Here is a 19,070-nt window from a genome sequence, read left to right as displayed (position 1 = left end):
TTTTCAAAGTCTGTAACTCAGTATCTGTTCTGCAAAGTTCATTGTGTCTTCTTTTAGATTCCATATGAAAGTGATAGCATGTGATGTTGGTGTCTCATTGTCTGACTGACTTCACTTAGCATGATAATTTCTAGGTCCATCCATGTTGCTGCAAATGCCATTATTCCTTTCCTTTTAATGGCTGAGTAATATTCCATTACTCCATATGTACAACATCATCTTTATGCACTTTTCTGTTGATGGACATTTAGGTTGTTTCCATGTCTTGGATATTGTATATAGTATATTATATATTGTATATAGTGTTGCAGTGAATATTGGTGTACATGTGTCTTTTCAAGTCTTTGTTTTCTCTGGATAGGTGCCCAGGAGTGGGGAATTGCTAGATCAAATGGTAACTCTGTTTGTAGTTTTCTGAGGAATCTCCATGCTCTTTTCCACACTGGTTGCACCAAATGACATCTCCACCAACAGTGTAATGGGGTTCCCTTTTCTCAACACCCTCGCCAGCACCTGTTGTTTGTAGACTTTTTGACGATGGCTCTTCTGGCTGGTGTAAAGGTCGTGTACCTCATAGTGGTTTTGATTTGCATTTCTCTGATAATGAGTGATGTTGAACATCTTTTCATGTGCTTTTTGGCCATCCATATGTCTTCTTTGGAGAATTGTCTGTTTAGATCTTCTGCCCATTTTTTGATGGGGTAGTTTGTTTTTTTGGTGTTGAGCTGCAGAAGGTGTTTATAAATTTTGGAGCTTAATCCCTCGTCAGTCGTGTCATTTGCAAATATTTTTTCTCACTCTGTGGGTTGTCTTTTTGTTTTGGTTAGGGTTTCCTTTGCTGTGCAGAAACTTTGAAGTTTGATTAGGTCCCATTTGTTTATTTTTGTTTTTACTGTCATTACTCTAGGAGGTGGATCTGAGAAGATGTTGCTGTGGTTTATGTCGGAGAGTGTTTGGCCTATGTTTTCTTCTAAGAGTTTTGTAGTGTCTGGTCTAATATTTAGGTTTTTAATCCACTTTGAATTTATTTTTGTATATGCTGTCAGGATCTTTTTAAGTCACCTTCTTGGACTGGATCTTCTGCAAAACATTTTGAAAGGGAATTTCTTACAATAACAAACTCGTAGGGATCTTTTAAAAAATAATTTACCTGTCATTAATACTAGCATATTACAAATCATTCAAGTGGTAGAGAAAAATATATAGTGAAGAAGAATTCTCCCATCCTAGATTCCCTTTACCTAGAAGGAAACGGTTATCAGTTTCTTTTTTCTTTTTTCTTTTTTTTTTTTTTTGTCTTTTCTAGGGCCACTCCCTTGGCATATGGAGTTTTCCCAGGCTAGGGGTTGAATCGGAGCTGTAGCCACCGGCCTATGCCAGGGCCACAGCAACACAGGATTCCAGCCGTGTCTGCAACCTACACCACAGCTCATGGCAACGCCGGATCCCTAACCCACTGAGCAAGGCCAGGGATGGAACCCGCAACCTCATGGCTCCCAGTCATATTCGTTATCCATTGCGCCACGACAGGAACTCTGGTTATCAGTTTCTTATGTGTTTTTCCAGAGATATTCTGATTATACTTTCATAAGAACCCTGTTTTTTTTTTAATCACACTTGAGATCTTGCTGTTTTCTGTTCTTCACTTTACTCTTCATTCAGCAGATTAACTAGTATAGATCTACCTTATTCTTTTTTTTTTTTTTTTCTTTTTACAGCCTTACCTGTGGCATAGGGAAATTCCCAGGCTAGGTTCTAATCGGAGTTGCAGCTGCAGGCCTATGCACAGCTACAGCAACATCAGATCTGAGCCACATCTGTAACCTACACATAGCTTGCAGCAATGCCAGATCCTTAACCCACCAAACGAGGCCAGGGATTGAACTTGCATCCTCTCGGATACTATGTCAGGTTCTTAATCTACTGAACCACAATAGATACTCCTGCCTCATTCTTTTATTTATTTCATTTTTATTTTATTTTATTTTATTTTATTTTTTGTCTTTTTAGGGCTGCACCTGTAGCATATGGAAGTTCCTAGGCTAGGGATTGAACCAGAGCTATAGCTGCTGGCCTATGCTACAGCCATAGTAGCACCAGATCTGAGCCACATCTGTCCCTACACCATAGCTGACAGCAACAGCAGCAGATCCTTAAACCACTGAGCAAGACCAGGGATCAAACACATGTCCTCATGAATACTAGTTGGGTTCGTTACTCCTGAGTCAGAGTGGGAACTCCCCTACCTCATTCTTTTTTAACAGGTGCATAGTATTCTGTTAGAGGGATGTATCAATTTATAGCTCCTTACTGGTGGACTTTTTTTGTTTTTAAAAGTCTTTTGAAGTTTATATGTTTTATTAATACCTTTTACATATATCTTTTTCCATGTGTGATATGGATCAGTTGAAGACTTGGGGTGAACAAGACAATAATATTTTTGCTGGTAATCATAAACCTTTACCCTCATTTTATTCTTTGTTTTCCCTGCTTCTTCTCCATTGAAGGGACTTTTTATTCTGGTTTATCAGTCATATAGTACTTGGTATCTTTCTTTCCTTGACTTCTGAGTGTTCGTAGATATTTTATATAGAGTAACTTCCCTTCTGTTTGTTCTGCTTTATTTTCTTTTCTTTTTTTTCTTCCTTTTTTCTTTTTTTGCCATTTCTTGGGCCCCTCCTGTGGCATATGGAGGTTCCCAGGCTAGGGGTCAAATCGGAGCTGTAGCTGCCAGCCTATGCCAGAGCCACAGCAATGCAGAATCTCAGCTGTGTCTGTGACCTACACCACAGCTCACGGCAATTACCGGTCCTTAAACCCACTGAGCAAGGGCAGGGATCGAACCCGCAACCTCATGGTTCCTAGTCGGATTCGTTAACCACTGCACCACGACGCGAACTCCTATTTTCTCAATCTGTCCTTCATCTACCTCAGTTACTATCCAGAAATGTCTCAGAAATTCCAGTTAATTGTAGTTGTCTTTCTTAGTTAAGCAAAGATAAAGGTGTTTTTTTCTTGTTCTTTGGAACTGTTAGCATTTGTAGATGAAAAAAAAATCAATTAATCAGACATTTTTTCTCTTTTCATTCTTTTAACATTTGTATCCTTTTTGGATATTTCTAATTCTCATCAGTATTTAAATTCACAGACTCTACCTGCAGTTTAGTTGATCCATGTGTGTTAAATCTTGCTCACACCTTTCTTTAATATTATTTTATATCTTATGTCTTAGGATAACCTTTTCCTCACAGATAGCTCATTGCAAAGGAATACTTAATCCTTTGGATGGAAAAGAATACACCCTGAATAGATATTTATTGAGCAGTATGAAAATCAGTGCTTTACTCTTGGATAATTTTCTCATCATCAAATCTCTTGAGGTTTAAGTAAGACAAGAGTAAATCTTTAAAGATTTAACAGAAATCTGTAATATAGATTAACACACATTTGGAAATAGAACTAAGGAAGTTGTAAGGCGGGTTAGGGAAGGAAATGTGGAATTAAATTTTGAAGTATTTTAATGCAACGTGAAGGTTTTTGGTTTGCTTTTTGTGTGTGTGTGTTTTTCCATCAAGTTGGTAAAATTCTAATATTAACCTGAGGGCTACTTTAATTCAATCACATCTTTTTTCTAATAAGGAAACTATTATTTAGAGGTTTTGTCAGAGACTTCCTCCAGATCACAGCCTGCAACCAGAGCACCTGACTGCCAGCCCACCTTTGTTTGGGGATGTAATTGTTTGACTTTTTAAGTTGTAGTTATAATGTGCCAAGCAGCAAAGGAAATTGATCCCTTTTATATTTTAAACCATAATATACTTAATGATTTTGAAATAACTATTTCTGAAAATGTAGGTAAAGAAAATTTTATAATATAATCGTTTTTACTATAAACGTATTATATTTGGAGTGTAATTTTGTTTGCTGTCTAATAAGGTATTTTTGCCTCATCTCCTCTTTCTCTAAAGCCCTTAACAGAAAAATTTTTATTTGTTGCTTGTTTTTTGTTTTTGTTTTGCTTCTTATTATTTCTGAAGTATTGTTTATCCAAATGTTCAGTTTCCTGGAAGTTATTTTTTAAATAGTTATATAAAAGCCTTTGTCAGAACTTTGAGAAAATTATTGATTTATAAAGCACTCTTGGGCTTGCTAAAGCAAACGAATCTACAGAGTGACTGTTTTCTGATAGTCTTCTTAGTTATTGTTTTTCACTTGAGATTACTTTGTAAGGAAAAGTGAGGGGTCATCAAATCTGCTTTTGTGCTTTGAACTCCCACTGAGAACTTTTGGTATTGTTAGCAAAGATAAAGACAACCTTTAAGAAAACTCCTTGCCGGGAAATATCTAAATCTATTTTTACACTTAATTTCAGAATCCTCAGTCTGTTCTACAGTCGTGCTTTTAAAGGATTCATGCAGGTGAAACAGAGGGCACCTGATCATGTTTACATTTTGTAGCCAACATGTCTTGCCTTTCCTTATTTGCACCTGTTCAGGTTTATACCTAGCAGCTGTCAGTGTTCATAAACTCCATGATTACACAAAAAGGAATATTTGATATGCATGAGTTTAAACACCATTATCATTAACAACTGATCATTGAATTTTTGGAGTATAAAAAGTCATTATGCAGGGAAGAAGTTGTTTGTGGTAATTCTGACTTTAGTTGTTCTCAGAATTTTTATTCGTAAGTATCATCTCGGTAAAATACAGTGAATTTGTGCTATCCAGTATGAATGAGCGTTATAATATGCATCAATTTTGTACTATATCAGTTTAAAACAATTAGGACAAAATGTAAAATAATATACTCTAGAGGCATGCTGATAAAGGTAGGTTGAATACAGTTTTATCATTTATTGCAGTGGCAATAAGTCAGCTTGATATATCTTATTATAATAATTATATAGAATTGTTACTTAACAGAAAGTATTAGATAACCAAATTCCTAGCAGTATAGTTTTTAATTATTTAGACCACAATTCCCTAGATTTCCCTTGTGGCACAGCAGGTTAAGGATTCAGCATTGTTACTGCAGTGCCTTGGATTCTTGCTCTGGTGTGCGTTTGATCCCTGGCCCAGGAACTTCTATATATTGCGGCCATGGCCAAAAAACAAAGTTCTCAACCTTAGCACTACTAACATTTTGGGCCAGTTGACTATCTCTGTCTGGAGGATGTCCTATGAATCGTAGGATGTTTAGCAACATCCTGCCTGGATTCTATCTATATAATACCAGCAGGCACCCTCTCAGTTGTGACAATTAAAAATGTTCCCAGACATTGTCAGATATTTCCTAGTGAATGAGAAGGGTATTATAGCATCACCCCGCTTGAGAATTACTGCTGTAAAATGTGGGAAATATCTCAAATGGATCAAATAATTTATAATCCCTTGTTTATCTTCCACATATTTTTCTTCCATTCACATCAACAATTTTTTTTACTATGTTAATTTTCAGTAGTAAAAATCTTTTTTCTTTTTTTTAATCCTTACCCTTCCTGATTAATTTTGTAAATAAAGAATCCTGAAGTTATATATGAGAAAATATCTTCTCATAAACAACTTTAAAAGACTTGCCTGCTAATTGATATTTTTCCATAAGTGCTTTTGTTGTGGTTGGAGGGTTCATGTTATTGCTGTCTGTTCATTTTTTATCTTGTGGTGTCTGGCTTATTTTGGGCCACAAAGAATTGGTTGGTTGATGTTGCTTTGGAACCTGCAATGAAGGTGGTATTCTTAACACACAGATTCAGAATGAGATGCTCTTCCAGAAGTTCAAGTATCAGATCTGAATGTTCTGGTCATCACCAATATCTGGTAATAGATGATTCTTGAATACCTGAACTCCCTTACTGAATGTATTTTTCTAAATGATCTAAATAAATGGATTTCTACCAACTTTTATGTAATGTGCTTAAATAATAAATAATAACGTGATCACAGAGTAAAATTTTTCAACTGAAAATTAATGTTAATTTTCACCTGTATTTTTGTTTCAGCTTATTTTGAAAGTTTTAAGGTAAAACACCTTACCATTTGTACTTATACCATTATGAGGCATTTATTTTAAATTCTTACCATAGTTTATCTGGCTAAAAAAATGTAATAGAATGCCAAGCATATATATAAAACCTATAAATAGATATGACTCAGAAACATTTACTTGAATAATCTAAAAATACCTTTTGTTGCCACACATACACATGGGTAATTATACACACAAACAATCACTTAATTTAAAACAATTGCTGACAGTTATTGAATGCTAGGTATTCAGAACTTTGCATTCATTATCTCATTTAATCCTCCCTAAGTATTCATGAGAAAATTGAAAGTTCACTAAAGTTATATAATTTGTACAAGATCATAGCTAAAAAGCTTCAGATACAGTTTTTGAAACCAGATAACTTCTGGTTGAGTCTTCTTGCTGAGACAATAAAATCTCTATCTTCATTTGTGTCTATGGCCATACCATCCTAAACATGTCCTATCTAATCCACCTTCATTGCTTCAAGACTTAGGTTTACACTTTTTGATCCCATAATCTTTGATGTGTGCGTTTGTGCGTGTGTGTGTGTGTGTGTAAAGAAAACAAAACCACAAGGTCTGGCATATAGTAAGTACTCAAAAAATATATGTATGTGTGTGTATATATATGTTTTTTTTTTGAGTACTTACTATGTGCCAGACTTTGTGTTTTTTTACTTTTTATTCTAAAATAATTTTACACTTCTAAATTACAATTCAAATACAGAGCATTCACCTATTTTTTGTCCAGATTCCCCTAATTTTATTAATTTATATGACCTAGTATAATTATTAAAATTATAAAGATCAGAAAATTAACATTGGTTCAGTACTATTAATTATTAACTACCTATATCTTTTATATGAATTTTACCAGTTTTTCCATTAATGTTCCATTCTGCTCCAAAATCATTCTGATCCCACATTACATTTAGTTGTTGTAGTTCCTTAGTTTTCAACCTGTGGCGTTTCCTCAGTCTTTTCTTCCATGAACTTGACACTTGATGAATACCAGTCAGTTGTTTTGTATGTGCTGTCTCAGTTGGGGTTTGTCTAATGTTTTCTCATGGTTTGACTGAAGTTACGTGTTTTTGAGGAGAATACCACAGAGGTGATGTACACTTCTGAGGGTATCAGAGGGTACATGATATCTGTGTTTTTATAGCTTCTCCACTGTGAAGTTACTCTTTTGCCCTTTTTAATTAGTAAACATCTGAGAGGAAATATTTTGATACTATGCAAATACCTTGTTTTTCCTCAAATTTTCACCTACTGCTATAAGCATCCCCTTGGTGCACACATGTATTTTAAACTTTCTTCTTTGAATGGTTCTTACAAGATGGCAAGCCAGTGATTGTTTTGTGGGTTATTCACAGATGTAAAGGCATTGCCTTCCTTTTAACTTTCAAGCTGATGGCTGGGATTCTAAGTATATTTGTGCTTAGCAAGTGAAAATAGTAAATAAAATTTGAATTCAATTGTATTTAGCTTGAAAAGAAAAAATTGAAAAGCCAATTCTTGTTAATTCAAGCATAAAACAATCTTCATTCTGGAGTTGCAAAGGCTAGAGTGGATTTGTTAAATTTCTTTCAAATGAAAAGAAGGATATGTATAAGATGAACATGGAGTAGTTGACCAAATTTTGAATTACTAGAACCAATAAATGCTTATTAAAACATGAGAAAAAAATTTTAACTTAAGGCCATTGTAGGAGTAGAATACTTAACATATAAGAATATTCAGCCACCTAAGAGATCATACTGGCTAAAAGTATATATCTAAGATTAAAATAGTTGAAATAATATGTGAATAATGTATAAGTAGAACTTCTAAGGAAAAGACTGCATAAGGAAGTTTTTTTTTTTTTAAAGAGTAAAACATCTTCACACTTAAAAGAGCAACAAAAATAAAAGAGAAAATTGTACTTCACTGAATCTAAAAAAGGTCCCAACCTCATGTCCCTAGCTCTACTTCTAGTCTTTCTTATTGCTAGGTTTAAATTTTATTTTATCTTTAAACAGTGTTAAAATAAACTACCGGTGCTTTGTTTCTATGAAATAGAGTCTCAAAAGTAGATTGGGAAATCCAAGTATATTTTTAACTTTAATAAATATTTCCAGGAAGAGTAATCTCCAATGAGAAATACGTAGAGACTGTTCATTATGCTTTTGGGTTTTCCTTACTTTAGTCCTGAGTCAAGTTATATCAACAGAAAGAAATGTGTCAAGAGCTCATAACCTATTATCTATGAAAAACAAGTGACTTATTCATTAAGCTCTTATGTGCCAAGAACTCAGCTAAAGTGCTTATCTATGTTACATCCCATTAATTTTGCCTGGAGTACAAAGGCAAATTTTTTAAAAACTATTTGATTATTTTAAAAAATAATACATTTATAGAATTGCAGTTACAAAATAAAGAATCTTAGAAATGAAATGTACAGCATGAGGAATATAATCAATAAATTGTAATATCTTTATATGGTGACAGATGGAAACTAGACTTATTATTTTGTAATGTATAGAAATACTGAAAAAAAAAAAAAAGGAGTTCCCGTCGTGGCACAGTGGTTCATGCATCCGACTAGGAACCATGAGGTTGCGGGTTCAATCCCTGCCCTTGCTCCGTGGGCTAATGATCCGGCATTGCCGTGAGCTTTGGTGTAGGTCACAGACATGGCTCGGATCCTGCGTTGCTCTGGCTCTGGCATAGGCTGACAGCTACAGCTCCGATCTGACCCCTAGCCTGGGAACCTCCATGTGCCACGGGAGCGGACCAAGAAATAGCAAAAAGACAAAAAAAAAAAAAGAAAAAAAAAGAAATACTGAATCACTTGTTGCACATCTAGAATTCACATAGTGTTGTAGGTCAGTTGCACATCAACTAAAATTTTTTATTCAAAAAATGAAAAAATAAGTCATCGAAAAGCCCTCAAAATACATTTCAATATTAAATATTTTAGAATTCTTTGAGTGAGGTTATCATTTAAATATTACATCTTTTAGAATTCTTTGAGACTGAGGTTATCAGGTATAAATTTTTAAAAGCGACCTTTTCCTATAAACTCAATCTGTGTATTTTTGTAAATACATTTTTTGTACTTAGTGAAATGAGACTTGTTGGTGAAGAGAAGACATTTTATAGAGAAAGTTGTCAGCTATGGACCTTGCCATCAGACAGCCATGTAAGCTTATTAGTAACTGTTTGATGACCCCAAACCTCCCATTTAAGCATTAGTTCTGTGTAGCCATCAGTACCAACTATGCCTTTCCGTATCGAATGCTGATAAAGAGAAAGAAAAATTCTTTAAGAACACGGACATAGTCATAACAACAGTACTGTTATCTAAGGAGGCGATTGACATCAATGCTAGAATACGAAAAGTTTTTGAATTATGATTAGAAAACTCATTGAAATTGTCTTGGTGATGATGCTGTTGTGCCAATCTGAAATTACCTTTACCATATGTATCTATCTTAGAAAAATCATATATACACCATAAAGATTCAGTCAACATTAACCTTGTATTTTTTTAGTTGTCCAATATTTTTAAGTATCAAATTATTTTTATTAAAAATATGTAGTAATTATGTGAATTGGCTATAGAATTCCATACAAAAATCTTTTTATGGCTAGATTATTTAAATGGTGAAATTTTATTTGTGTTTGATCATAAGTTCATTTATAGATGAGTTATATCTTTTTGTTTCTTATATATGTGTACTCAAAGCAAGTGTGAAGTTCACAATTTCCTTGCTTAATTGTGGGATTAGTATATGCAAAGTATTAAAATGAGCAAAGTATTAAAATTGTGGCTCAGTGGTTAACAAATCCGATTAGGAACCATGAGGTTGCGGGTTTGATCCCTGCCCTTGCTCAGTGGGTTAAGGATCCGGCATTGCCGTGAGCTGTGGTGTAGGTTGCAGACACGGCTTGGATCCCGCGTTGCTGTGGCTCTGGCGTAGGCCAGTGGCTACAGCTCCCATCTGACCCCTAGCCTGGGAACCTCCATATGCCACGGGAGCAGCCCAAGAAATGGCAAAAAGACAAAAATAAATAAATAAATAAATAAAATGAGCATAAGCTATTCTGGATTTTAAAAATTTATTGTTATTACTGACATATAACATTAGTTTCAAGTGTACAACATAATGATTTGATATTTGTACGTATTGTGAAATGAGCACCACAATAAGTTCAATTAATACCCATCACCACTCAGGTACACATTTTTTTTCTTCTTGATGAGAACTTATAAGATCTGTTCTCCTGGAGTTCCCGTCGTGGCGCAGTGGTTAACGAATCCGACTAGGAACCATGAGGTTGCAGGTTCGATCCCTGCCCTTGCTCAGTGGGTTAAGGATCAGGCGTTGCCGTGAGCTGTGGTGTAGGTCACAGACGCGGCTCGGATCCTGTGTTGCTGTGGCTCTGGCATAGGCCAGTGGCTACAGCTCCGATTAGACCCCTAGCCTGGGAACCTCCATATGCCATGGGAGTGGCCCAAAGAAATGGCAAAAAGACCAAAAAATATATATATATATATATCTATTCTCCTTTTTTTTTTTTTAGGGCCGTACCTGTGGCTTATGAAAGTTCCCAGGCTAGGGGTTGAATCAGAGCTACAGCTGCCGGCCTACACCACAGCCACAGCAACACAGGATCCAAGCCTCGTCTGCGACCTACACCACGCAGTTCATGGCAACACGGAATCCTTAACCTACTGATTGAGGCCAGGGATTGAACTCGCAAACTCATGGTTCTTATTCACATTCGTTTCCACCGTGCCACAATGGGAACTCCAGGATCTATTCTTTTAGCAACTTTCAAATATACAACAAAGAATTATTAGCAATAGTCATCGTGCTGTATGTACATTCGATTCCATGACTTATTTGTTTTATAACTGAAAGTTTGTACCTTCTAATCCCTTTGATCCATTTCTACTCTAGATTTTTAATATCAATGTTTATAGACTATTAAAATAAGACCAAAATAAGGTTGTACTCAAAGTAGCTGGGCAAATTAATAAAGAAACTTAGAAAAGGTTAAGTTATTATAAATGCATCATAGTAAGGCCATTTTCATACCATAGGTCAAACTCTAGCAGAAACTCTAAAATGTATTTGTATCTTTGGGGGCACTCACTGTATTGAGGATTGCCAGGTCAGATTCTTGGATGTAGAAGACCAATAGATCTGTTACTATCTGGATTTAGAACTCAGGGTTACAGTCCACTCAGATATTTTCTTGATTCATTAAGATAATAAGGGCATTTGATGTAAATAAATGTATGAGATAATTTAAGAAGAATAAGAGGTTAATATGTTAATTTTCCTAAGGTGGTGGCAATATGTATTTGTAAGAAGCTACTATATTCAAGTAATTATTAATGTTTTTAATGTAAGGAAACTTTGCATGTCTATTAGAAGAATATTTGGTATATTACATATTAAATTTATTTCATGAATTGATATTTTTAATGACTTTCATATTTTAACTTTTGGAATAACATGTTTTTCTAAAATTATTTCATATTTTAAAGAAGTAGTCCTAAAAGTTTAACTTACTTTATTTTATTTATCATTTTATTTCCCCAATACATTATTTTTTTTCCTACTGTACAGCATGGTGACCCAGTGACACATAAAAGTATACATTCTCTTTTCTCACCTTATCATGCTCCATCATAAATGACTACACATAGTTCCCAGTGCTACATAGCAGGATCTCATTGCTAATCCATTCCAAAGGCAATAGTCTGCATCTGTTAACCCCAAGCTCCCAATCCACCCCACTCCCTCCCTCTCCCCCTTGGTTACAAGTCTATTCTCCAAGTCCATGAGTTTCTTTTCTGTGGAAAGGTTCATTTGTGCTGTATATTAGATTCCAGATGTAAGTGATATTTTAAATATGTTCATTCTTTGTTTTAATTCCACTATTTAATACTGAAAATTAACATTCTCATCCCCTCTTATAGATATGGAGTCTGGAGAAAGGTTACCATCCTCAACAACCTCCTCTACTACACCAACTTCATCTTCTATTCCTTCTGTGGCTTCATCAGTTTCAAAAGGCGGCCTTTCCACTGGAGCTGCTTCACTTAGCTCTACAATCAACCCATGTGGTGAATACCCTTTATTAACTCAATTTTAGAATGCCATTCATTTCCCAAGTTACATTCACAGTGTTTGATTGAACTCTGAATAAGATGTTTTCATTACCTCTGTTGACCTGTTGAACAATTCCAGTGTTAAACATGTAGTCTCTGCTTTTTCTGGATTTTATCAGCACATTAGGGTAGCACTGGTTATTCCATTTTTTTATGCTCTCTTTGAGCATTTTAATCTTCTCTTTCATTTTAATGACTTACTTTGACCATTTTAATCAATAAATTAATATATGCAAAATCTTTTAAAATAATAGGCCAATGCGGGAGTGAAGAAATACAAAGGAAGCCTCAGTGATAAGATTTGGTCCCAATGCTCTGGACCCTTTGGATCTAAATTTGCTTCTAGTATTTGAAACGACCTTCACCACACCCTAACTCCCCTAGTTCACAAGATGTATACTAAAGAGAAAACATTTTTGAAGTTTTAAATGTTTTACAATTTTTTTAAAAATATTGTAAAATATTTGACACATTTTTCTTAAAATGAGCAAGGTTTATGTTGCTAAAAAGATAACTTTATTTCAGAAGTGAAAATATCCTCAATTTTGGTTTTATATAGAAGGAAGTTTAAATTATCCCCAAATCACTTTTTGCCCAAACACGTTTGGTAGGATATATCTTTTTTTTTTTTTTTTAAACCAAACTTAATTAACTTATTCCCTTATCACTAGGAAACTTTTTAATCTTAAATATATTTTATCTTATAGATTAATTCATATGTATAAACATTAAAACTAAATGATATTTCACTTTGTCAAAATTAGATTTGTTATTTGGGTAAATGAAATGCATGAATATGGAATGTTTGCTAACAAAATACCCTAGCCCATTGTCAAGTATATATTTGTTGAATTAAATTTTTATTTGTTTCTAATCAATGGAATGACAAGAAGGATGTTATTTTGTCATTTTTTTATCAGAACAATTTTCTAACATTTTCTTAGTGATTAAAAGATAACTAAAATAAAAAAGCATTAAATTTAAAAAAGAAGTAAATAAAATCCCTGTTCTCCTTCACCCTGTATAATCTTGGTTAAATTATTTAACAAATTCATCGACACTTTCCCTGTGTATAAAATGATGAATGCCTTTGATGATATGCTGTGTTCAGAAATAGAGAAGCCATGATTGACATTTTACCTTGAGTTACTTTGTCTCAATGATTGCACACACATGTACTGTTGTAATTATTTTTTCATGCTCTTTATAACTCTTCTCCTTTCCTTTGTTGTCAGCTCCTTTCATTGTGTTCTTTCAATATGCTATCTTTGTATCTCCTACTGAATTAGTCTTTAAAAGATAAAGTGTTTTCTGAGAAATGTCCATTTTTTTATGTTGAAGTTTTCATATCTTGATTACAGAGCCTTGAATTTTCTGGATGCTTGCTGTCACCTATTTCTTGCTTAGTTTTCTGAATTAGTGGCATTTCAATTGCTTACACGTCCAATTAGATGTCAGGCACTATTTTTTATTAGTGGTAGTTGGGAGTTACAGAAGGGTGGGGTGTCCTTAATTGCTGAATAACATCAGAAATTTCCTTATCTAGAAAGTAATTAGTTTTTATCTTTTATTTACCATTAAAAAAGGTTGTAGAGTTTTTATGTAGAGATGCTTACATTGAATGAAACTATTTATTTCTATATTCAGAAACATATCACTTATTAATTAACACATTATACTTTTAGTACCTACAGTGTGAGGGTTTTTTTCCCTTTCTAGGAAAATGATTTTTTGTTTTTAACTTTTACAATGTTGTGGTTTATATTTAAAGTAGAGCCTTACAGGAGTTCCCACTGTGGCTCAGCGGAAACGAATCTGACTAGCATCCATGAGGACACTAGTTGGATCCCTGGTCTCTCTCACTGAGTTAAGGATCTGGCATTGCCGTGAGCAGCTTGAATCTGGTGTTGCTGTGGCTTTTGTGTGGGCTGGCGGCTACAGCTCCAATTCTACCCTAACCTGGGAACCTCCATATGCTGTGGGTATAGCCCTAAGAAGACAGGTAGATGGATAAGATGGATGGATGGATGGATGGATGGATGGATAGATAGATAAAGTAGAGCCTAACAAAGAATGGAGAATCCTTAGTTGTCCCACATAATTCAGTTTATCATATGTTCCTGCCCTTCCTTATTTGATTCATTGTTTTTTAGCCTATTCATTGTCTGATAATCCTCTCATTTTAAAAGTAAAATTAGAGAGTGATAATGGGCCTGTCCTCTTTATCTTAAACAATTTGAATCTCCTCAATGGTTTTTTGGTTGGTTGATTGGTTGGTTGGTGGGTTTGATGGGCAGGGTGGGGGTGGGGCAGGGGTACTGTTTGCCTCTGCAGCATGTGGAAGTTTCCAGGCCAGGAATTGAACCCGTGCCATAGCAGTGACCCAAACTGCTGCAATGGCAATGCTGGGTCCTTAACCTGCTGCTCCATCAGAAAACTCAGTGTTTTTGAAGTATAAAGACAACAAAACAATTTTCGTGTTTAAAATGTCAAAAACTCAACAGCTCTTTAATGGCCCCTTTGAGGAAATTCTGTTGTTTTAAACAGTTATTTTAATTGGCCTTTCTCTGTCATCTTCATTAATGATATGTCTATAGGAATTCCTCTGAGTTATAAAGGAATTTACCTCAAACCTGCTTTCAGACTTTGAATGATTAACTAATTACTTTTGAATCAACACCTTTTCGAGGTCTAGGGTTATACCTACCTACAAGTTAGTCTGTTACTATTATGATGCTAACAGAAGACATGAAACTCAAGGGTCAGAGATCTTATTGTTGGTCTTATCAGAAAAGTTATGTTTCTTGTCCTTTTATAGTATAGTTTAAAAAAATAACTTACCTACTTCTAAACAATAATTTGGGACAGCTTTCAATACATGTATTGGCAGAATAAAAAAACAATTAAACTATCAAAAGATAGGCTCTAAAATTAAAAAGTGTTAGCTGAAGAAAGTTACAGCTATTGAACAAAAAAAAAAAAACTTTAACTAATTAGCTGCTAGGAATAAAAGAAAACATAGTGGGTTAACATGGCCTATGTAACTAGTGCTAATAAACATTAGTTCCTCAGAGAAAAACAAACTTTTTTCTGACCCTGAGTGGTATGAGGAACGTACCACCAGAATCTTTTATATATATAAGACCATGTGATGTACAATATTCTATATGTTAGTTTCATAGGTATTCAGACACTATTCTTGTACTGTCTCTGAGTGAAAACTGAAAGAATAGTATTCAGTTCATAATTGCACAATTACACTTTACAGAGTCGATTGTTTGAGATTTAGGTCATTTGATGTAATACAAACAAAGCATAGAATTTTGAAAAATTTCAGTATGTAAATAAGTAAACTGTCATAGACCAGTGATATTCAGTCCATTCTCAAGATAGAACCTTTTAAACAAAAGCTTGTAAAATGCTGAATGTGTAAAATATATAAACTGTTTAAAACTTCTCTGGCTAAAGCTGGAGTATGCTTACTTTTGTCTTAAAGTTAGAGATTGAATTACATGTGTATCTTAATTGCAGGCCTGTCTCTGTAGAAGTGTGCCAAATCATGGTCTCTTGAGGTCCCTGAAGGTTGATCTGTAAGGCCTCTACCTAGGGTATGTGTCAGTTAATGAGAATGGTTAACTGCAAATGGGAACACATGGCGGATAAACATACCAGTCCTTAAACAGGCCGTCCCGAGGTGGGTAGTGCCATCACAGGCCTGGGCTCCTAATTTTATACCCCTCTCCTCAGGTATGAGACTTTCATGCTCACGTGTATATCCCATGGCTTTTAGAAGCTTGATTGACCCACAGCACTGTTTTCCAGGAAGGAAGAAGGTGAAGTGGGAGAGGGCAAAACTTGTATGCTAGCTCACTTTGAATCCTTTTAAAAAACTTTCCCAGAAGCCCTATCCAGAGATTTCCACTTAATGTCTCTTGTCAGAACTATGTGAATAGTAATCTTAACTTCAGGGAAGGCCAGGAAAATTAGTTTTTAGCTGAGCATATTGCCATCATGAAGAAAATAGAGGTTATTAGTAAGGACTAAGGAGAGAATGGATAGCCAATATCTGCTATGGCTAAGTGGAACAGAGGGACAGGAGGTCAAGCTGGGGAGTGGGCCAAGGTCAGATCATGTAGAACTTCATGTGCCAGGCTTAGGGTTTAGACAGAATGATGCATTGATTAAAAGCAAGGATTTTGCAATTGAAAGGCTCTAAAATTGAATCTTGGCTTGTCTGCTCATTAACTCCGTGAATTTAGGTAAATTACTTACTCCTTTCTAAGCTTTGGTTGCCTCATTTACAAAATCAATATAACAATACCTATTTTACAGCATTATAGGGATACATGACATATAGTAGATGTGTAGTAAATTGTACCCATTATTTATATCCATATTTGACCCAATGGAAAGGTTTTTTAATGATTTGAAAATGATAGCTCTAGCATCATGTAGAACATCAGTTTGCAACAAGGGTGGGACGAGGGGCAAAGAATACCTTTAGAAGGTACTTATATTTATCTGGGTGAGAAAGGTAAGGACCAAAATTAAGGAGATATTGGAGATGGAGAGAGAGACAAGGTTCCAGAGAGATTTGGGGAGTAATTTCTTGTCGGATAGAATGACTGAATTTGGGCAAAATGATATTTAAAGAGAGAGAGAGAGAAGCCCTGACATGGCTAACTGGGAGAAGGATGAAGTCATGGGAAATGTGGAGGAGGAATATACTTTAAAGGATTATGTTTTTCATGTTGCATTTGAGTGGAATATACATCTACGTGTATTATCCACACTACTCCTGGTAAATATTTGTGTTGTTTCCAACTTTTGCCAATTACAAACAATGTTATAACTGTCATTATACATGGATCCTAATACATATGCATACGCATACCTTTTTGAAGAAGTCTTCAATCTTACTAGTAGTACCCATTTATTTTCTCATCATCTGTGTATCACAGCTCCTGCTGCATAATCATCGGTATTGACACTAGTTATTGTCACATTTTCTTTATTTTTGTCAATGATGAGTATGACATAGTGTTTATTAAGGTGCCTTTTAATAGGTTTTTAACCCTTTTGGGTTTCCTCTTTCTGAAGTAATTGTTTAAGATTTTGGTGCACATTTCTGTGGGGTTGTGTATCTATTTTTTTTTTATTTATACTTTTTTTTAATTTTCTCACTGTACAGCAAGGGGGTCAGGTTATCCTTACATGTATACATTACAATTACATTTTTTCCCCCAGCCTTTCTTCTGTTGCAACATGAGTATCTAGACAAAGTTCTCAATGCTATTCAGCAGGATCTCCTTGTAAATCTATTCTAAGTTGTGTCTGATAAGCCCAAGCTCCCGATCCCTCCCACTCCCTCCCCCTCCCATCAGGCAGCCACAAGTCTCTTCTCCAAGTCCATGATTTTTTCTAAGGAGATGTTCATTTGTGCTGGATATAGATTCCAGTTATAAGTGATATCATATGGTATTTGTCTTTGTCTTTCTGGCTCATTTCACTCAGTATGAGATTCTCTAGTTCCATCCATGTTGCTGCAAATGGCATTATGTCATTCTTTTTTATGGCTGAGTAGTATTCCATTGTGTATATACACCACTTCTTCCGAATCCAATCATCCGTCGATGGACATTTGGGTTGTTTCCATGTCCTGGCTATTGTGAATAGTGCTGCAATGAACATGCGGGTGCACGTGTCTCTCTTAAGTAGAGTTTTGTCCGGATAGATGCCCAAGAGTGGGACTGGGGGGTCATATGGAAGTTCTATGTATAGGTTTCTAAGGTATCTCCAAACGGTTCTCCACAGTGGCTGTACCAGTTTACATTCCCACCAACAGTGCAGGAGGGTTCCCTTTTCTCCACAGCCCCTCCAGCACTTGTTATTTGTGGATTTATTAATGATGGCCATTCTGACTGGTGTGAGGTGGTATCTCATGGTAGTTTTTGATTTGCATTTCTCTTATAATCAGCGATGTTGAGCATTTCTTCATGTGTTTGTTGGCCATCTGAATATCTTCTTTGGAGAAATGGTCTATTCAGGTCTTTTGCCCATTTTTCCATTGATTGATTGGCTTTTTTGCTGTTGGGTTGTATAAGTTGTTTATATATTCTAGAGATTAAGCCCTTGTCGGTTGCATCATTTGAAACTATTTTCTCCCATTCTGTAAGTTGTCTTTTTGTTTCTTTTGGGTTTCCTTTGCTGTGCAAAAGCTTTTCAGTTTGATGAGGTCCCCATGGGTTTATTTTTGCTCTAATTTGATTGCTTTGGGAGACTGACCTGAGAAAATATTCATGATGTTGATGTCCCAGAGTGTTTTGCCTGTGTTTTTCTTCTAGAGTTTGATGGTGTCCTGTCGTATATTTAAGTCTTTCAGCCATTTGGAGTTTATTTTGTGCATGGTGTGAGGGTGTGTTCTAGTTTCATTGCTTTGCGTGCAGCTGTCCAGGTTTCCAGCAATGCTTGCTGAGTAGACTTTCTTTTCCCATTTTATGGTCTTGCCTCCCTTGTCAAAGATGAATTGACCATAGGTGTCCGGGTTTATTTCCGGGTTCTCTATTCTGTTCCATTGGTCTGTCTGTCTGTTTTGATACCAGTACCACACTGTTTTGAAGAGTGTGGCTTTGTAGTATTTCTTGAAGTCTGGGAGAGTTATGCCTCCTGCTTGGTTTTTGTTTCTCAGGATTGCTTTGGCGATTCTGGGTCTTTTGTTGTTCCATATAAATGTTTGGATTGTTTGTTCTAGTTCTGTGAAAAATGTCATGGGTCATTTGATAGGGATTGCATTGAATCTGTAGATTGCTTTGGGTAGTATGGCCATTTTTACAATATTGATTTTCCCAATCCAGGAACATGGACTATCTTTC

At 35.3% G+C, this 19,070-nt stretch overlaps 1 protein-coding gene across 19 annotated transcripts in view; it reads left to right on the top strand.

The window, feature by feature from the left end:
* The window catches only part of BAZ2B (bromodomain adjacent to zinc finger domain 2B), a 399,019-nt gene that overhangs the window by 228,071 nt on the left and 151,878 nt on the right, over positions 1-19,070 (top strand). For all 19 annotated transcript variants that reach the window (XM_047772695.1, XM_047772694.1, XM_047772692.1 and 16 more), the window contains one exon: positions 12,007-12,153. In XM_047772695.1, coding sequence (XP_047628651.1) covers positions 12,009-12,153 — 145 coding nt within the window. In that variant the 5' untranslated portion in view covers positions 12,007-12,008. The remainder of the gene's footprint in view (positions 1-12,006; positions 12,154-19,070) is intronic.

Source organism: Phacochoerus africanus, chromosome 3, assembly GCF_016906955.1.
Source record: "Phacochoerus africanus isolate WHEZ1 chromosome 3, ROS_Pafr_v1, whole genome shotgun sequence".
NCBI classification, from domain to species: Eukaryota; Metazoa; Chordata; class Mammalia; order Artiodactyla; family Suidae; genus Phacochoerus; species Phacochoerus africanus.
This window is presented reverse-complemented; position numbering and strand designations above follow the sequence as displayed.